Below are 19606 nucleotides of genomic sequence, written 5' to 3' on the forward strand. Positions count from 1 at the left end.
TTTTTGATCTCCTTTTGTTGTTTTATTGCTCTAGTTAGAACCTCAAGAACTATATTGAATAGATATGGAGAGAGTGGACAACCTTGTCTTATTCCTGATTTCAGTGGGATGCTGTGAATTTATTTCTATTTAGTTTGATATTGGCTGCTGGCTTGCTATATATTGCCTTTATTATCTTTAGGCGTGTTCATTGTATCCCTGCTCTCTCCAAGACCTTTATCATGAAGGGATGTTGTATTTTGTCAAAGGCTTTTTCAGCATCTAATGAGATGATCATGTGTTTTTTTTAAGTTTGTTTATATGGTGAATTACATTGGCAGATGTTTGTAGGTTGAACCATCCCTGCATCTCTGGGATGAAGCCTACGTGGTCACGGTGGATGATTTTTCTGATTGTTCTTAGATTCTGATTGCCAGCATTTTATTGAGTATTTTTGCATCAATGTTCATGAATGAGATTAGTCTGTAATTCACTTTCTTAGTAATGTCTTTATGTGGTTTGGGTATCAAGGTAATTGTAAACTCACAAAAAGAATGGCAATGTTCCTTCTGTTTCTATTATGTGGAACAATTTGAGGAGTACTGGTATTAGTTCTTCTTTGAAAATCTCGTAGAATTTTACACTGAAACCTTTTTTTTTGGTTGGGAGACTTTTGATAACTGTTTCTATTTATTTAGCAGTTATAAATCTATTTAATTTGCTTATCTAGTCTTGATTTAATTTTGGTAAGTGATATTTATCCAGAAAATTGTCCATTAACTTTAAGTTTTCCAATTTTGTGGAGTACGGATTTTCAGTATGACCTATGATTTTCTGGATTTCCTCCATGTCTGTTGTTATGACCCCCTTTCATTTCTGATTTTGTTAATTTGGATATTCCTTTCATTTAGTTTGGATAAAGGTTTGTCTATTTTGTTGATTTTTCTCTAAGAACCAACTCTTTGTCTCATTGATCCCTTGTATTGTTTTCTTTTTTCTATTTTGATGATTTCAGCTCTCAATTTGATTATTTTCTGCCTTCTAATCCTTCTGGGTGAGTTTGGGTTTTTTTATTTTAGAGTTTTCAGGTGTTCTGTTAACTCACTAGTGTAGGGTTTTTCAGCTTCTTTATGTAGGCATTTAGTGCTATGAACTTTCCTCTTAACACTGCTTTCATTGTGTCCCATAAATTTGGATATGTTGTGTGGTCATTTGAATTTTAGGAAGTCTTTAATTTCTTCTTTTATTTCTTCCTTGACCAATTGGTGGTTCAGGTGAGCATTGTTTAATTTTCATGTGTTTGTGGGCATTCAAATTAATGTTGTCGTTGAATTGTAATTTTAAGCCGTAGTGATCCGATAAGATACATAGAGTTATTCTGATTTTTTTTAATCTGTTGAGGTTTGCTTTGTTACCTAGTATGTGGTCAGTTTTTGAGAAGGTTCCATGAGTTGCTGAGAAGGTATATTCTTTTATATTTGGATGAAATGTTCTATAGATGTCTGTTAAGTCCATTTGAGTCATAACATCTCTTAGTTCCCTTATTTTTCTGTTAAGTTTCTGTCTGACAGACTAGTCCAGTTTTGAGAGCAGGGTGTTGAAGTCTCCCATTATTGGTGTGTGGGGTTTAATGTGTGTGTAGTGATGAGCTGCGGGCCGCTTCCCACCGCCTGGCTCCTGGCCGCCAGGCTCCTGCACGACTAGCTTTACACCCGAAATAACTACACGGAAACTGTATTCTTTTAAATACTGCCTGGCCCATTATTTTCAGCCTCTTACTCACATCTTGACTAACCCATATCGAATAATCTGTGTAACACCATGAATGGTGTCTTACCCGGAAAGATTCAGCATGTCTGGCCTGGTGGCTGGCTCCATCACATCTGGCATCTCTCTGAGGAGAGGCACAGAGGTCTGACTAACTTAGGAGAGGCGTGGCATCTGACTGAGCCATCTACCTCACTTCCTTCTTTCTGTTCTGTCTACTCCACCCACCTAAGGGCTGGCCAAGGCAGTTTCTTTATTAAAACAGAAGACCCTCCCACATCATGTGTGATTAACTTTGGGAATGTTTCTTTCACATATGAGGTGCCCTAGGATTTGGGGCATAGATTTTCAGTATTGAGATTTCTTCTTGATGGATGTTTCCTGTGACTAATATGAAATGTCCTTCTTTGTCTCTTTCGATTGATTTTAGTTTGAAGTCTATTTTGTTAAATATTAGGATAGCTACACCAGCTTGTTTCTTTGGTCCATTTGATTGGAAAATTTTTTTCCAATCCTTTACTTTGAGGTAATGTCTGTCTCTGAGGTTGAGGTGTGTTTCTTGTATGCAGCAGAAGGATGGAGTCTGTTTTTTTTATCCAATCTATTATCCTGTGTCTTTTTAATATGTGAGTTGAGTCTATTTATGTTAAGGGATATTAGTGAACAGTAATTGCTAGTTCCTGTTATTTTAGTTTTCATTGTTAGTGTTGTTATTGTGTGTTTTTTGCTTCTTTGGGATTTGCTGCTGTGAGATCATCTATTGTCTGTATTTTGTGGATGTAGCTAACTTCCTTGGGTTAGAGTTTTCATTCTAGTACTTTATGTAGCTCCAGCTGTGTTTGTGGCTAGGCATTGGTGAAATATGGTTCTGTCATGAAATACCTTGCTTTGTCCATCTATGGTGATTGAAAGTTTTGCTGGACGTAGTAGTCTGGGCTGGCATCCATGGTGTGTTAATGTCTACATAATGCTTGACCAGGACCTTCTGACTTTCATTGTTTCCACTGAGAAATCAGGTGTAATTCTGATAGGTCTGCCTTCATATGTTATGTGGCCTTTTTTCCTTTGCAGCTTTTAATATTTTCTCTTTATTCTGTATGTTTAGTGATTTGATTATTATGTGACAAGGGGACCTTTTTCTTTTGATTCAGTCTATTGACATTCTCTCTTCTATCTCTTGTATTCTGTTATTTATGCTTAAATTTGTGGTTCCTGCTTGTTTTCCCTTGGTTTGTGCTTTCTTTTTTAATCATTTATTTATTTATCTATTTGTTTGTTTGTTTGTTTGTTTATTTATATGCATTGGTGATTTGCCATGGGTGTTGGGTCCCCGGGAATTGGAATTACAGACAGTTGTGAGCTGCCATGTAGGTGCTGGGAATCGAACTCGGGACCTTTGGAAGAGCAGTCAGTGCTCTTAACCGCTGAGCCATCTCTCCAACCCATGGTTTGTGCTTTCTTTGTTGTCTCTATTTCAGTTTTCAAGTCTTGAATTGTTTCTTTCATCTGTTTGAATGCTTTTTCTTTGTTTTCTTTAAGGGATTTGTTGACTTCTTCCAATTTTTTGTTTGTCTTCTCCATTCCTTGGAGGGAATTTTTCATTTTCCTAAAGTCATTTTTTAGGTCATTTTCTTCCCCTTCATCTATATTGGGGTGTTCAAGTCTTGCTGTTATAGAGCCACTAGTTTTTGTTGGTGTTGTGTTGCGCTTTGTGGTGTTGAGTGTGTTCTTACCTTGTCTATCCAGAAAGTCTCTACCTCTGGGCAGCCACAGCTGGAATAAACCTTGGCGAGTGGGTGGCACTTTCTTCCTTGTGGTGGACACAGCCTTGTGCAGGGACAGAGCCTGACAAACCCAACGCAGGCTAGGTTTTACCTAGCCACCAGGACAGGCACACAGGAACACTACCACATTGCCTTGGCTCTCAACCTCTTCCTATCCCCAGAAGATGAAAAAAAAAATGATGCTAAATGGGGGCTGGAGAGATGGCTCAGCAGTTAGTAACACTGGTTGTTCTTCCAGAGGATCCAGGGCAGTGCCTCTTGCAGGACTCATGTATGTGGGGTAGCTGGGCCCAAACATGATGATGTAACAACTCGCCCTCCACCCCAGACAGAGCCTGAGTGTTGTCACATGGCAGATAGAGCAGACACAGCTGCACATTGACTAACCAAACAACTCTCACCTCCCTGCTCAGTCACCCTCATGGGAGGTAATGAAAATAACAACAGCGAGAAGGGAACAATCTTCAGGAAGTGCTTGGTCCTGGCTGCCCTGGGCCGAATATTGTCTCCCACATTTGAGAACCTGAAAATATGACTTCGTTTAGAAGTGAGGTTACTAGATGATGTGAGGAAACTTGAGTGGGAGGGATCATACTAAATTAGAATAGGTAATAAGTCAAAAATGACCGGTGTCCTAAGAAGGTGTTCTTATGCGAAGGAGACCCACTAGGTACAAGGCCCTGTGGCCACATAGCCTGGAGCAGGGAGTCTCACAGCCAAGGACACAGAGGACCCCAGCAACAGCAGAAGACACGGAGAGGGGCTGAACTCCACCTCCAGACCTAGGCCATGAGCTCTTGGTGTTTAAGTTCCATAGCCTGTAGCCCTGTTATAGGGGCCCCAGTGAATGAATGAATGAACCCTAGCACATAGCGAGAACTCAATATATTTTGAGTATTACTGTTTTAGACAGAAAGCGGTCTGGGCTGTAGCTCCGTGATAGGGCACTTTATTAGCATGTGTGATGCTCTGGGTTTCAACCCCAGCACTGCAAGCAGACAGCAAACAAATCAGAAGGATGTCAAAAAAAATCTGGAAATCCTGGCTTGGGGAGCAGACATGGGAAGAAAGAAAGGAAAGAAGGAAGGAAGGAAGGAAGGAAGGAAGGAAGGAAGGAAGGAAGGAAGCATTAGGGTGTCTTTAAAGGTGACAGAATGCTTGGGGGGTTGCAGAGAGGGACAGGACCAGGACTATGGGCTTTGATTCCAGATCTCTACTTGCTGATTACTTAGCTTCCTCTAGTTTCCCTCCCCAAGCACTTCGGATTCTGCCATTCAGTGCTGTGTTTAGGTGATTCTGTGCCTTGTACCCACCTGGGATGGGTGGGGGCAACACCTCTCCCTGCAGCTTGGCAGCCCCTTTGCACCAGGTCCAGGAGACTGAGTGCCTCTGCTCTGCCTGCCCCACTACACTGCTGGGGACCCAGGCAGCTGTGGGATGTGGGGAGGAGAGGCTCCCAGCCGGGGAAGCCAGGTTTCTGCCTGAGGCGGATGGAATTCTAACACACCCTGGAGCAGAGAGACAGAAATTGCCTTTTAGACGGCTGCCATCAGCAATATTCAGCAGGCAGGTTCTGCAGGGCAGTTTAACCTTCTGTGACCTCACAGCTCAGCTGTGCAGGGCGCCAGCAAACTGCTCTCTCTCTCTCTCTCTCTCACACACTCTGGCTCCCAGGCAGCTGTTCAGATACATTCGTGACTGTGTACAGTATTCTCCCCTTGCTTGTATTTCAAATGGAGCATGGTAGGTGATTTTTTTCTCTCTCTTTTGTGTGACTGAGAGCACACACACACACACACACACACACATACACACACACACACCTCTTCACATTCACAATCACTGGGAGGTCAAACCTAAAGAGCTTCGTGCTAATCGGGCCACACCAAATATACAGTTGGAGCTCGGCAAATAATTAATAGTAATGAAAATTGACGTTGTAAAAATTAAAGTGAGAGGGCTGAGAGAAGGAACTGGTCTGGTTGTCAAACCACAGGCCTAAAGGGAAACGAATGGCTTAGGAGGATCTTTTAATTAATTTCAGAGTTTCCCTGTTTCTCTCCCACCAAATGAGCTGAGCTGTCAGGGCCCTCTGCAGAAAGACCACGGAGAGGTGATTCCATTTAAGGACCAGGTCCATCCAGGGCCTCCAGAATCCCTGCCCACGCCCAGAGAAGCTTAAAGTGGGGGTAGGGCAGCCCAAAGAGGGGTTCATTTTGTAAATGTACTTTTATCATTGATGAATAAAACCAGGAGGTCCACCTTATTCATAGCTAAAATAAAAATGGGTCTCCACTGCCTGACCAAGTTCAGCCACTGCACTGCAGCATTAACTTGTATTCTAACAAGATTAAAATATATTTGTCCTGGGGATTAGCATACTTAAGTCTCCTTTTGCCTTTTTAGTGGTGGCAGGGCACTTTGATCTGCCTTGCGTGGCAAGACCGGCTTGGGCCCAGCTATCCGACTGCCAAGTGTGAAATCAGCCTGATGTCATCCCATTCTTCATCTTTTACGTCTTCCACCAGTTTAATTATATTTCCGCCACAAAGCTCCAGTGCCTCATTGCATATTCAAGTTTGACCAGGAAGCATTTCTTTAAAAAAAAAAAAAAAAAAAAAAAAAAAGTACGAATGAAAATATCCCAGTTGGGGGAAGGGAGGCGTTGGGGATAGGGTGGGGAGCTGCAAACCTTCCTGAGGTGAAAGCAATGGATGGCTCTCGCTCTGACCCTGAGTGTCCTTACCTGTGTGGCAGGGTGTATGTGACTTCCGCATGCCCCAGGAGATGGGTACTATGTCTGTCCGTTCTGGAACCACGCATAAGGGCCTTGGGTGCAAGGCGCACGAGTTGCTTGGGCCTATGACTCCTGTAAGTCATTTTACTTTTTTCTTCAACAAGCGATTTGCATTTCCACGTGGCATTGCCATCTCAGCATAAGAGGAGTCTTCTCCACACACATGTCGACCCTCCACCCAGTCATCCTACCATGAAGAAGGGCAGTCGGCTAAGGAAAATTCCTTGAGTCTGATAGGTCTTTGATCATCTTAAAAGAAGAAAAAATGAGAACATTACAACTCAGTCAGGTTCTTTCTCTCTCTTCCCTCAACACCCTGGATGCAGGGTGCTTCCCAGCACAGAGACAGAGATAGGCAGCTAGCACTGAGAGCAGGGTAAGTGACGGGCTTTCCTCACACCTGTCTTCAGCTAACAAACATCTCCCGGGAAGTATTTTCCAGTTTCTCTCACTCACAAGTGACCACATTGACCATACTGTGGCAAACTACCACATATCCCTCAGAACTGTTTGAAAAGGCTATTCAGTCGCCAGAGGAAGCCCCAAACCACCCCAGAGTGACACCCAATACAGTCACCTTCCACAAATGCCGCCAGAAGCCTCTTCCAGTATGGCTGGAGGGTGGTAACACAAGGTAGGAAGGACAGACCATTATCTCAGATAGAGTGCCTATCATGTCTGGCCTTAGAGTTTGTGGCAGATACTCTCTGCAAGAAATAGAAGTGGACCTTTTCTGGGGTGCCTGGGCATTGACCTCAGTCCACGCCCATACTCTACTGATATATCTTTTGGCAAAAATATCAAAGTCTGGCATTCCCGAAGGCTCATCGGCTCTTCGGGCATCACTTGCTGCCCAAGCTGCAGAAATGAAGGTAGTGTTAGCACTGGGGAGCAGGCAAGGGCAGTGCTGGGCCGTACTCTGCTCAGACACGTCTCTTCTGTGATTCCCCAGGGAGTGATTTCCACTTCCTCTTACTCACAAGTGACCACTGCTTACTATTAGCCACGGCACAGCTCAAGAGGTCTTTTGACAGGTGTGGGCTCATGGTTGTTTTCTTCTGAATAGTCACTCCTGTTAATATTGGACGTTAACAACACATTGCTTCTTAAACGGAATGATATAATTATAAAATTATCTCCACATAATTAACTCAGGATTATGCTCCATTCTAGTTAGCATGTAATCAAAGTCTGTTATGCTTTTAGCTATAGGAACATCAATTAATTGAAAAGGGTTAGAGCTTTTGCTGTTGAATAGCTCATCATATCATAAGGGTGCCCATTCATCCTTGTGGGAGGAGCCACATGGCGGAATGGCTTGATGCAAGGGGTGTGCACAGACTACCACCCGCAAACAAGGGTTGCAGGTGATCTTCAGTCATGCAACTTGGTTTGGAGCCTGTGGATGGGAGGGTCCCCTTTCTGTGCTTGGGGTGAGGTTGACCTCATTAGCAGCTTCACCCCAAGCAACCTCTACTTGAGGCAGAAAATATCAAGTGGACCAGAAAGCAAGGTGCACGAAAAGTTTAATGCCTGCTATATAGAAACCCAGGGCAGAATGCCTTACCTATTTGAAGTCAAGACAATTGTGTGTGTGTTGGGGATATGTATGCTGAAATGGAGATAGGGTGTGCTAAGTGGTTGGAGATTCTTTGTATGCTAGGAAAAACCCTTGGTTCATTCACCAACATGGAACAACAAAGTGAAACCCTAGAGTGGTTGGAGTATAGTTCAAGAGCTTACTTAGTATTCATGAAGCCCTGATCTCCCTCGCCAGCACCAAATAACCTGCATGTGGTGGATGGGTCTGGAGTCTAGCACTGGGAATAGGGGAAAGAGGATCAAACGTTCAAGGTCATCATCAACTACATAGGGTGTGTAAGGATAGCCCAGGATACCTGAGACTCTGGTTCGAAAATAAATAAATCCCACCTTGGAATGAAGATGGGAAGCCTATGCTTGCCCTCAACAGAAGCAAAAAAAAATAGCATTTTCATGGAGTGTGGGGAAGCAGCATTTCTGGAAAGTGCTGGAAAGTTCTGCCATGTTCCCTTACTTCCGGTCATTGCCCTACTTTCTATGACCAGGTAGATTTCCCTTTTCCTTTTATTGTTTTTTCTTCTCTCCTTTTCTTTCTCCTCCCTCTCCCTCCCCCTTGTCCTCTCTCTTCCTCTCCCTCTCCCTGTATGAGTTTTATTGACTAGAGCAGACTGCCCTCGAACATGTCTCCCCTAGCTATTACATCTTCTATCCCCTCTCTACTTTTGCCTAAACAACTGCACAGATGTCATGCTGCTTAGCAGAAGCAAGCAAAATGTGGGTGCCTGAAGCACTGAGACACCTGCGCTGGGAGGGCGCAGCTGGGAGGGAACCTAGGGACTCAGCGGCAGAGGCGAGGAAGCCGGTAAGCCTCCCCGCTAGCCGAGCCTATTCAGCACCAGGCCTTTGTGCTCATTAGCTCACAAAAAGCCCTTGCAGGAAACTCATTAGGTAGATGTTCTTTCTGTTTGAAAAAGAATGACTCCACGCCCCGGGAGTCTATAACACACTAGCTCAGAAAGTAAACGCAGAGTTAGGGTTTGAAAACAGGACTATCTGCTGTCAAAACTTGGGGCTAGGGGTGTAGCTCAGTGGCAGAGCACATGCACAACACACACACACACACACACACACATGCACGCACGCACGCACACACGCACACACACACACTGAGGGGGGGGGGATGCTTAGTCCCTGACTTCGAAACAGCCACAACAAAGTCACAGTAGAACAAACAAAACTCAGATGTTTTCCACTGAACCACCTTTCTTAAAACACTACAGACTTGACAGAAGTATTTGCATGAAAAACACAGAACCAAGGGGACCCCAGACCATTTGTGAGAGACTGTAAGCCTCCCGTCAGGCTGAAACACAGCTCTCAGTCTTACGCTTTCTCTGTAGGCTCCAGTCCTTCCCTATATGAAAAAATGCCAGCATGAATGCATCTCCATCATTTCACTTGGAGGGTCCCAATTCTCACCGGGAGGTTTTAGCTCTGGAAACCACCAGGAGACTGTGCTATGAAGGAACACCTTACCCTTGGACCTTCCAGGTGCTCAGACCGCAGTGGAGCAGAGCCTGAAAGTAAGGAGAGGGTGGAAAAGGAAAGTGGGGAGCTAGAGCAAGGAACGGTTCCCTTTTGCCTTTTTAAAATTAGCTCTGGAGGTGAGCAGTAATAACAATTTCACAGCATTGTGGGTATTTGCAAGTGTCTTTGATGTCACCACAGAAGTATACCAGGGAAACCGGTTAAGATGGTGAATGTTGTCATTTTACTGTCCCTTTACTACAATAAAAAATCGTGGGAGCCCATAGTAATAATGGTGTGGTTGGCAGGAGCCGAATTTTGCAAAGAGCAGATAGTGGTGCCCTGTCTCTTAACACCTAAATATAATGGAACTCCAGCTTCCTTAATTCGATGTATTGCTGTTTCTGAGAGTGGAGAGCAAAGCTCCCCAAAACCAGGAGACAAGTTTTGATCTAGAGAAGAAACCCAGATGCGAAATCCTGGGCTCCTGGGCACCGAGGGATGTCCTAGCGACCCGCGGGGAAGCGGGCAGTCGCAACAGGAGGGGCAGACGCTCCTTGTACTGCAGCTGGGGCCTGTGACTATCCATCCAAGGAGAGAAAAGAGAAAAGGAAGTTAGTGGAGGGGGTAGAGGTTGGGGAAAGGAGGAGGGCAAGTCACGGTGACAGAGCCTGACAGTCCCCCGCCCAGACAAAGGACTTGGCGGGAGGCAAGAACCCCAATGCGCCAGCTGAAAGGAGAGAAGCCGGCCCCTTCCGCAGGCAGCGCGCTGGAACCACGCGGCCAAGTTTCACGTCTGGACAGATGAGTCAAACAACAAGCAGCGACCGGGCCGGGTTTTTTTTTTCCCAGACGGTCCTGCAGTGACTAAACAGGGGCGCCCACCTTTATTAGCCCTCACAGAGGATCAGAGGTTGGATGGGACCTGGCTCTTCCTGCCTGAGTTGCTCATCTAACCCCCTCTCTAAAGAACCAGTGGCGCGGGGCACGACAGCCACGCAGGCCCACTGGGCTTTTGGCTCCTCATTCCTCTGTGTCTTGGGGGTGGGGACATGGGGAAAGGACTCTCTGGGATGTCTTCCAGGCTGAGGGGGTAAAAAGGCAGCCGGGAGGCAGATCTCTCTCCAACACTCTTTGTTTCTGCTCCAGACGCTGCGCGGGACTCAGCCCTGGAGGGGGCGGGACCCGAAGTTTTGCAGTTTTGCTTTCCCAGAAAACCTCCCTGGTGTTGTCCCCCCCCTCCCCCAAAAAAACACAGAGAGATGGTCCCTAGGGCCAAAAGAAATCCTGGCTAGCCCCAGGAGTTGCTTAGATCTTGCTTGGGTCTAGGCCTGAACCTTATCCCAAGCTCACAACTAAGCAGTCTTTCCAACAGAACTCTGCCCCCAAGGGGGGCGCCCCTATATTCATCATTTGAGGGCACTGGACCTTAGCATAAGAGCTGGAAGTCTAACTGGCGGCCAGGACGAGGCCGTACCAACATCAACAATAGTAACACCATCCTCAGTTTTCTTACTGGCAAAAGCAAAGCACAGGCCCACCACGCTTGATTAAATCATATAATTAGGAACGACTTTAATGAATATTATTACATTTCCGGCGATTTCAAGAATGCCCTTTTCTTTTTCATGGGCAGGCAGCATAAGCATAATGAGGTATTTGAGGTTATTAATAAAAACAGCCATGGTCTACTCAGGGTTCCAGCAGCGCAACTGTGAGGCATTACGGGCTTTGCTTGCAAAAGTGCGCGCCAGCACTCCCCACCACGCCGGCGCTGCCCTAGAGTCCGAGAAACCCAAGGCTGCACCCCCCTGTGGCTCCCCGCCTCCTCTACTTCCAGGCCTGGATACAGCTAACCTTCCGCAGGGATGAAACCAAGGCCCAAAGAAGGGGTTTCCAGCCCCGAGGCCCCGCGTGGGGAGCTCAGGGGTGGGGGTAGATCAGTCTCGGGAGGGTGATTTCTGCCTCTCTGGCGCTGGCGCTGGCGCAGTGCACGCCTTCAGGGGTGGTACCATAGCCTAGTGTCTGCGTCAGTCCATATTAACCTCTCCCTTCCCTGGCAGGTAGTAGTTTTCGGTGGAGCCGGGACTGTCCTGAGGGTTCTCAGGGTAGGGCCCAGACAAAAGAAGACCCTAGAGGTCGGATATTAAACTAGCAAGAGACGGAAAGATTTTTAGCAGAGGCCTGCCCAAACCTCTGCCTTCCAGCCTGCTTGGGCCGACAGTTTGCAAACATAGGGCCTGGGTATTTGTTATGTGCACCAATTAGACCCGTGTCAAGCAGCCAGAGTCCCCTTACATTTGTCTTGACCTCTCAAGGAAAAAAAAAAAAACCACAGAACTGGAACTCTGTGAGATCAAGCTGGGGGCCACCTGCAAGTCTTCTTCCTCCTGCTTAAAAGGAGGCTGGCGCCAGGTCCACACTGGACTGCCTTTGGGCAGAGTTGACCCCTAGGTTCTCACAACAGTGTAGGCCCCTAGAGCCAGGTCAGACCGGTATGAGTGTTAGGCTGGGCTTTTTCAGTCAGCACCATTCCTGGGGGCCAACTGGTCGGGCCTACAGTTCTCACAGTTCTCTGTGGGTTGACTGCTCCCCTCCTTTCAGTGACTTGTGGAGAACCATAGTAGCAGATTTGGGGTGAGACTGAGACATACCAAGGCGATTGAGATCCAAAAGGCAAGTGTTTCTTCACAAAGGAACTTGCCTCTCCTACTTGGGATTCCCACCTTCTGCAGGGTGACCTAGCCAGGTCCCAGTGGCTGGGCTCCCTGAGGCTCCGGAGTCAGCAGTCGGTGTCCATCTCCAAAGCACACAACACTACTACAGAGGCTGGGTCAGAATCTGGGGATCTTCCTTGTGCTCCCGGCTGTGGTAATTGTTTCTTCTGCTTGCCCCAGGTAACAAAGCAAGGCTGGCCCGGCAAAGGCTCCTTGTTAGCCACCAGCTCTGGCAACTTGCATTTGAAGAAAAAGAAGAAAGCAGCATGCAACCCAAGGATCTGAAGGCCCTTCCAGCTCAGCCCCCTATCACAGACAAAACAAAGTTTAAAGTTCCAAAATTCTGGCAGGCTGGTGTCTGCTTGGCTGCCTATGGGACCTGGGAGCTCATTACCTTATATCCTCCCCTACCAGTTTAGGATTTGAAAATAGATGGATGTTGTTATGTTTTTATTAAAATGGAGGGAGGCCAGCAGATTAATGTAAATTGTGCCAGTGTTTTGAAGCTAAACCCTCAGAGGTGTGTAGAAAATGGGGACCCTGGTGTGCTCCTAGGGAGTGGCATGGAGGCTTTAGGTGCCCCTGCAGTGGAGGGTCCCTTGAGTGGCAGGAGCTGTGATCCAGCCTCTGCCTGGGAATCCCTGCGGGCCCAGTGGCCAGTGCACTGAAACTGCCTAGATCACCCTTGGCAACAAACAACCCTTGCCACTGAGTTTCTCTTCCTGGGAAAAACAAAGCAACTTTCTTTCAAGCCAAGAAAGTTTGGGAATACAGCAGTTTGGCTTCATGAAGTGCAGAAGACCCTTGCTTCCGAGTCAGCCAGTCCATAGCCCATCTGAATCCAGAGATGAAGTAAGGTCCTTTGCTTTGGGGGTTGGAGGTGGGGGAAACAAACTAGCATTTAGGGAAAGAAGAGTATCTCTGGAAGAGCACAAATTCTTCCACCCAGCCCATGCAGTGGGCACTGGCATCCAGCCTGCATACAGTGGGGAGGGGGTTGGGGAGACCTGTTAGATTTTCTTACGTGGAGACACTCCTGTGAGTGGAGGCAGCATGCTTCGATTCATTCCTCCTGGAGACCAAACGGGACAGAAAAGACTTCCTCTCTTCTGCGCTTATGTGCTGGATATTCCAGGGTCAGTGTTTAGAGAGACCATCTTCTCTTATTTTAAAGCTAGGTACAGCACCTGGGCGCTGGGGAGACCTGGGGTGGTTCCTGAGCTCAGACACAGACACGGAAAAAGTCCACCTTCCACTGCCAACATTTTATAATAAAGAGTCACTTCTTTTTATTTAATGTAACTTTCAAGAATTTAAACACACAAAAATGCACGGGTGGGAATGTTCACAATTTTGATAACCACAGTTGTAAGTAGGGAACATTCATCCATTTCTCATAAGATTATAAATATTTCATACTGTAAAATGCACATCTTATAAACTTAAAAAAGGACAGATTTGCTTCCTGCTGAAAGGCATGTCGTTTCACCGATTCCCAAGCAGCAAATGGTTGTTCACAGACTTTTAAATTACAACTTTTGTTTTTATAACTTCCTTTTCAGAAGGTTGGCACTAATATGTACAAAGTGAAAGCATTGGCGCAGTGAAATAAAGAGGTTTAAGGCAAAGAGAGAAATCCACCGTCAGTCCTCAGCAGGCAGCTTCACTCCCAGCTCAGCCGAGAACACCCCTGGGCCATTGCCCTGACCCCAGGTGGACATTTGGACACCTTTTCCCATACACTAAACAGAAGACAGTGTGGAGTTATATATAATGTGTTTGCTTATATATATATGTACTTGGTGAGGGATATATTGAATATATTTAATTTACACAGTACCACACCTTCAAAAATAAAATGTATATCTTCTTTTAAAAAACAAAAAAGACAGAAAGTGATAAGAAATGATTATTTACACACTTTCTCTAGATTCAGGAGGGTTCCAAGTTCCTTTGAAAGTCAAGGTAGCTGCAAGCTCCAGAACCCCAGCTTCACATAGGCCTGGGGTGTGCATGCACATGCATACACGAGTATGTACACATACATGTATTCACCACTCAAAAATAAGTGGGGGGTAAAAGGAAAAAAGGAAAGGAAGACTACCAACTCGCTCTGCCAGGCCCCCCCCCCCAAGCTGACCTGGTGGGATTTTGGGGTCAGGGCTAGCTGACATGGCAGCACAGCAGCGAAGCCTTGAAGCCTCAGGTCAACTTCCCCTTCTTCCTAGACCCCAAGCGCTGCCCACAGTGTTCAAGGCGGGAGAGTTGGCGATGGCAGGTTGCCTTGGGGCTGTGGCGGGACAGGGGTCAGCGACACAAAAGCAGACACATGGTGGTGGCCAGTTGGGGCCTCTGAGGTGGCTGGGATGAGAGGCAGTAGGAGGCAGCTGGAGAGGTGCCTGGAGAGCTGTGGGCTTTGTCGGACCTCAGCCGAAGAAAGGCATCCTCTCTCCCCACTGAAGTCCAGAGCTCTCCACCACCAAGCTGACAAGTCCTACAGCATTTGCCAAGCCAGCACAAAGCAAGCAGCAGAGCCCGCAGACCAAATAGGAGCTATTTATTCGGTTCACAGTCCTGTGAAATGCAGCAATAAAAATCTTTGGACTTTAGCAAGTTGTTTTAATTTTTTTCTTTCAAAAAAAAGTGTCGAAAAACTGTCCGATGTCCCATAATGGAGCTTAGGAATTAAAAAAGAAAAAGAAAAAAAAGAAAGAAAAAAAGCTGAAACCCTAAACAGCCCCCTTTGCAGAAAGAATAATAATAACATAAAATTAGCATAACCTCTTAAACACAAAAAAACTCAAAAAATATTTTATAGTCGGATATTTTGGGTTTTACACCGCCTGTAAATTATATGTACATAGATTATTTTAGAACCACAGCTAATACACGGGATTTTCAAAGATAATGCTGGTATAATCTTTATACACTGGCCCTTTGTTCACGGTTTTTAAATTATTGCATTGTTTCGCGCGGCCCTAGACGGCCCGTCCCGCCCCGCCCTGCTCGCCCTACTCGCTGTCCGACTTGCCCTCCTTGGCGGTGGTGGAGTGGTTGTACAGGCCCTGTGCCATGAGGTGCACGGCCAGAGTGTTCTTGTTGCCCGTGGCTTTCTTGATTTTGGCCCGCTTATTCTGGAACCAGATCTTGATCTGCGACTCGTTGAGGCTGAGCTCCTGCGCCAGACTCTGGCGCCTCTGCTCGGTCAGGTACCTGTTGGTCTGAAACTCAGCCTTGAGCCTCTGTAGCTGCTCCGCAGTGAAAGCCGTGCGAGGCCGCTTGTCCTCTTTGTTCGGGTTCTTCTTCTTTGGTTTTCGGGACCTGGGACCTGTAAAAGAGAGGGCAGAGGTTACTGGTTGCTGGAGCAGCCTACCGCTTATAGGAAGCCCAGTCAGCCAAGGTTGAGAGGTTCCAGAGACTCCGAAGGAAAATGATGCGCCCAAGGCACACAGGCTGAACAAGGTGGGTTGGGTGTATGTGTGGGGTGTGTGTGTGTGTGTGTGTGTGTGTGTGTGTGTAGGGGGGGTGGAAATGAAGTGGATTGGCAGATTTAGCTAAAAGGTCGACAGCAAACTAGGGGATCCTAATAAAAAGCTGACTGAAAAAGGAATGCCCAACCAAAAACTTCCTGGCCTTATTTGTGTTTGTTGCTCCTCCCCCAGCAAAGAGAACTGGGTAGGTGAGAGGAGAAGGAGATGGGGTACGATTGAAGAAGAGGGTAGGCGAGTCAGTCAGGGGTGAGGGGGATCCTAGTCACCTCTCTACATACCCTCCGACAGGGTGCCAAAGCTAGTAGGTTCGCAAAGAGGGTTCTGGGCTGAGTCACCACACCTGAGTCCTCTCTCGTGCGGCCTCAGGAGCCCAAGTTCAGTGTTTCCTTGAAGGACTCCAATGCAGCACCACATCCTTTGCCGAGAGCCCCTGGCATCTTCAGTCTTTCTGTCCAGGAGAGGGACCTGGTTCCTGTCCTGGTGCTGACCATGGTGGCTTTTCCCTCTCAGCTCCCACCACAGGCCTGGGGTTGCTTCATTAAAAAAACCACCCAACTGACCTTGGGCAAGAACGTAAAGTGACCCTCCCAATAGCTTCCTCACGAAGGGTTCCACTACTCTTCTCACTCCTTTCTCCCCGTGGAGTCGCTAGTGTTTGAGGCAAGTGTGGAGGGTGGTAGGGTCCCAGGACCTAGTCATCCGAAGGAAAGGATAAAGGGTTAAAAGTGTTGGGGTAGAGGGTTCTCTTTGTAGGGGTCAGAAGGTACACAGAGTGTGGGAAAGGCCAGCCAGGCCACAGGCTAGAAGCAGAGACCTTCTTTCCTTTTCTTCCTCTGTGCAAGGAGCACGAATCAACTTTCCAGGCGCTTTGCCGTCCCTTGATCGAGGCCCCTTCCGCTTAAAGCGGAAGAGAGTGGAGAGGACCGGACCCTCCCCCTTCAGGGCCTGGGACTGGCTGTTCTGCCCTGCGCTGCGGGGGTGACTTCGGGAACAGACTGTGTGGTACCGTCTCCTCCACCAGCTGCCCAGAGTGGTACCCATCCAGGCGGCAGGGACAGCCGACCGAGCAAGAGCGGGTGAAGACTCCCTCACCTCCAGCCAAGTGGGATCTCATCAAAGGGCAAGCCTAAAATGGTCTGTGGGTACCAGAGGAGATCCAGGGAGGTACAGATACAACTCCTCATGTTTTGGGTGTACCCATAGTCTCACACACACCCGCCTTGCCACATAGTCACCTTCACAACCATGCTGAAGGCAAGGAAGCACGGGCTTGGAGCCCTTGGACCTGGCTCTCACCCTGCCAGTGAGGCTTCTAGGGTCATGGGCGAACCCTGGAACCATCACAGATACAAGCACCGGAGGCTGAGCGTAAAAGAGGCCTGGCCTACTCAGTTCTGACCTCCCACTTCTGGAGCCGATCTCAGACTCCCCTTGTTCCCTCCCCGGGAAGAACAAGGTTTCTGTGTTCCAGCCTCCTCCACCCTGGGGTTCCTGTTCTATAACACACACTCCAGTATCTGATAATTCTTATTTCAGAGAAAGAACGTCTCCTTAAAACCATACTTTCGATTCCTCTTTCTGTGAATTCTCTTTTAAAAGGCAAACACTTAGGGAACTCAGGGAATCCGAGACAAACCTCAGTAAGTGCCCTTTGCCCTCCTTTCTTTCTTAAACGCCCAGGAAAGAAATATTACTTAAAGGGAGGGGTTTCGTTAACCCTATGAAGGCTGCGAGCAGAGCCATGCGGGGCCATGCTGCAGGATCCGAGGACAGCCACGGCTTGGCGCGCCCAGACTCGCGCGCGGGCGCCGCCGCACAAAGCCGACTGCGGCTCAAGGCCAGTCGGCTTTGTGAGCCTATATGTTAATTAAATATTAACAAAGGAGGAAGGCGAGAACAATGGAGCAAATTTCAAATCTAGCAGCAAAAAAATTGGATTTTATCAGAAATACACAAGATGCTGCAAGTAGGCAGTCGAGAGCGACCTAGTTTTGCTATGAACGTAGGTAAAGGACACTCGTAAAATAACTGAAGATGGGGGGGGGGGGATAGTGGGGCCTCACTCAGCTCCCGGACAAATGAAACCCACTGCTAATGCGCTTCCTGATCACAGACCCGCATCTAATGTAGCGGGTAGTTTCTATGAAGTCTTAAAAAATTATAAACGAATGAAAATAAATACGTTTCAAACCTCCTCACCGTCCCCGTCCCCGAAGCTGCCTCTTTCTCGGTCTTGGCAGCACCATAAAACCCTTAAAGCTTCCTTTCTGCTAGGGGGATGGTGGCTCTGGGATGGCTGCACCTTCTTCAAGCTCTTCCTGGCAGGATGCTGAGATGGTACTACGTGGTTCGCTAAATAAAGTGAAAAAGGGGAAAGCTGTCTCAGTTTTCAACACTACCCTGCAGTCATGCCTCTGCTCCTCCGCAATGGTCACCCTAGGCCAAGAGTTGAGAAGAAGAGCATCCAGCCTTGGAATAACCAGCTCTGCGAGGGACTCTGGACCTGACGGTGGCAGAAAGTTTCCTGGTTCCAGACTTTACAAGTGCGGGGGAGGGGGTGCTGACTCAGTGCTCACTTCCTGAGGATTTTCCAGCTAACACCATTCCCATTAATCGACTACTGTGGGGCAGGGCATGAATGGCAGCGAGATATCAGAGTCAGGGACAGAGAGAAAGAGAGAGACAGACACACACACACACAGAGAGAGAGAGAGAGAGAGAGAGAGAGAGAGAGAGAGAGAGAGAGAGAGAGAGAGAGAGAGAGAGAGAGAGAGAGAGAGAGAGAGAGAGAGAGAGAGAGAGAGAGAGAGAGAGAGAGAGAGAGAGAGAGAGAGAGCAGAGACAGAGACAAGAGACAGAAAGAACACGAGATTGCATCTTGCTTAAGGTCCTAAGTCGGTATCCCTAGAACTAGTCCTGCTTCTAGATGCTGCTCTGTCCAGCATGGGCGAGACAGTGCCGCTGTCGGGGAGGAGTACGCGTCTTTGTGTGTGTGTTCAGGAGAAAATGTGTTTCTTTCCCTCTGTCTATGTTCCCCGGAAAGCACCCTCCCCAGTCCCGCGGGTCCCACGGTCTCACCTGAAGAAGGCCGGTCAGAGTAGCGCGTGCAGTAGACCCAAGCCGGCCAGAGCATGGGCTGCGCGCCCAGGGTGGCGCTGGCTTGAGAGCTGTCCGAGTCAGAGCTCACCGACAGGTCACTGCCGCCTAAGCCTCGGGCCTTGAGCGCCCCTTCCAAGGAACCCCCTGGATCGCCAGTTTTTTTAGCACCGCCGTGCAGCGAAAGTGTCTTGGAACCGCCTTCTCCGTCAGCCGCCGAGTCGCCACCGCTGGCAGAGAGCGGCCCTCCCGCGCTGGGCGCGCACGCCGGGTTCGGTCGGGACTCCCTGGCGCCCGACCCCAGGAACTGTTCGGCTCCGCCTGCTCCGCCGCCACCCTCTGTACCGCCAGCGCCGCCTTCGCCGCCTCTCGCTCCGCCTGCACCAGTACAGCACGTCCCCGTGTCCTTTCGGCGACCGAACTCAGGCCGCAGAATGTTATCGATGAAAAAGTTGGTGATGCGGTGCGGATGCTGGTGGTTGCCTGGTGCCTGCAGGACCGCGGGCAACATCAGAGCCCGGCGGCGGCCGGTGTCCGAATCGCCCGGGCTGCTACCGCCTCCCGAGCCGCCGCCGGTGCTGGATTCCTGCTGCCTCTGCGCCTCCGCCGCTGCCTCGCTTGGCTTGGAATCATTCTCCTCCATGCTTAACAGAAAATCTTAAACCACCTCTCCACCGGCCCTCCTTCAAAGCAACCTCCTGCCAGCCTGCGGCACACACCGACACCCGCGAACCCCCACCCAGCGGAGTCCCCAAAATGCGCGAGCAGTGCAGGGCTGGAGTCCTACAGGTCTGCGGGCGCGCTCCGAGCCGAGCCACGTTCGTATCCACGAAGTGCGTTAGCAAATAAGCAGAGTCTCCCAGCTGGCCAGGACGCGAGGAGATTCAAAGGAGGTAGGTCCGGGTC

At 48.2% G+C, this 19606-nt stretch overlaps 1 protein-coding gene across 1 annotated transcript; it reads right to left on the minus strand.

The window, feature by feature from the left end:
• Positions 1 to 15124: 15124 nt before the first annotated feature.
• En2 (engrailed homeobox 2) lies at positions 15125 to 19343 on the minus strand. The gene is made up of 2 exons (XM_038317808.1): positions 18683 to 19343; positions 15125 to 15441 (listed from the first exon to the last, which is right to left on the minus strand). The coding sequence occupies exons 1-2, from the start codon at positions 19341 to 19343 to the stop codon at positions 15125 to 15127; spliced, it is 978 nt and encodes a 325-aa protein (XP_038173736.1).
• Between the last annotated feature and the right edge of the window lie 263 nt (positions 19344 to 19606).

The sequence above is a fragment of the Arvicola amphibius genome, chromosome 2 (genome assembly GCF_903992535.2).
Source record: "Arvicola amphibius chromosome 2, mArvAmp1.2, whole genome shotgun sequence".
Lineage (NCBI taxonomy): Eukaryota > Metazoa > Chordata > Mammalia > Rodentia > Cricetidae > Arvicola > Arvicola amphibius.

Coding starts and splice junctions, on each gene's coding strand:
- En2 (XM_038317808.1), bottom strand. CDS start 19,343: ATGGAGGAGAATGATTCCAAGCCAAGCGAGGCAGCGGCGGAGGCGCAG. Junction 15,442..18,682: donor CTCTGACCGGCCTTCTTCAG/GTGAGACCGTGG, acceptor TCTCTTTTACAG/GTCCCAGGTCCCGAAAACCA.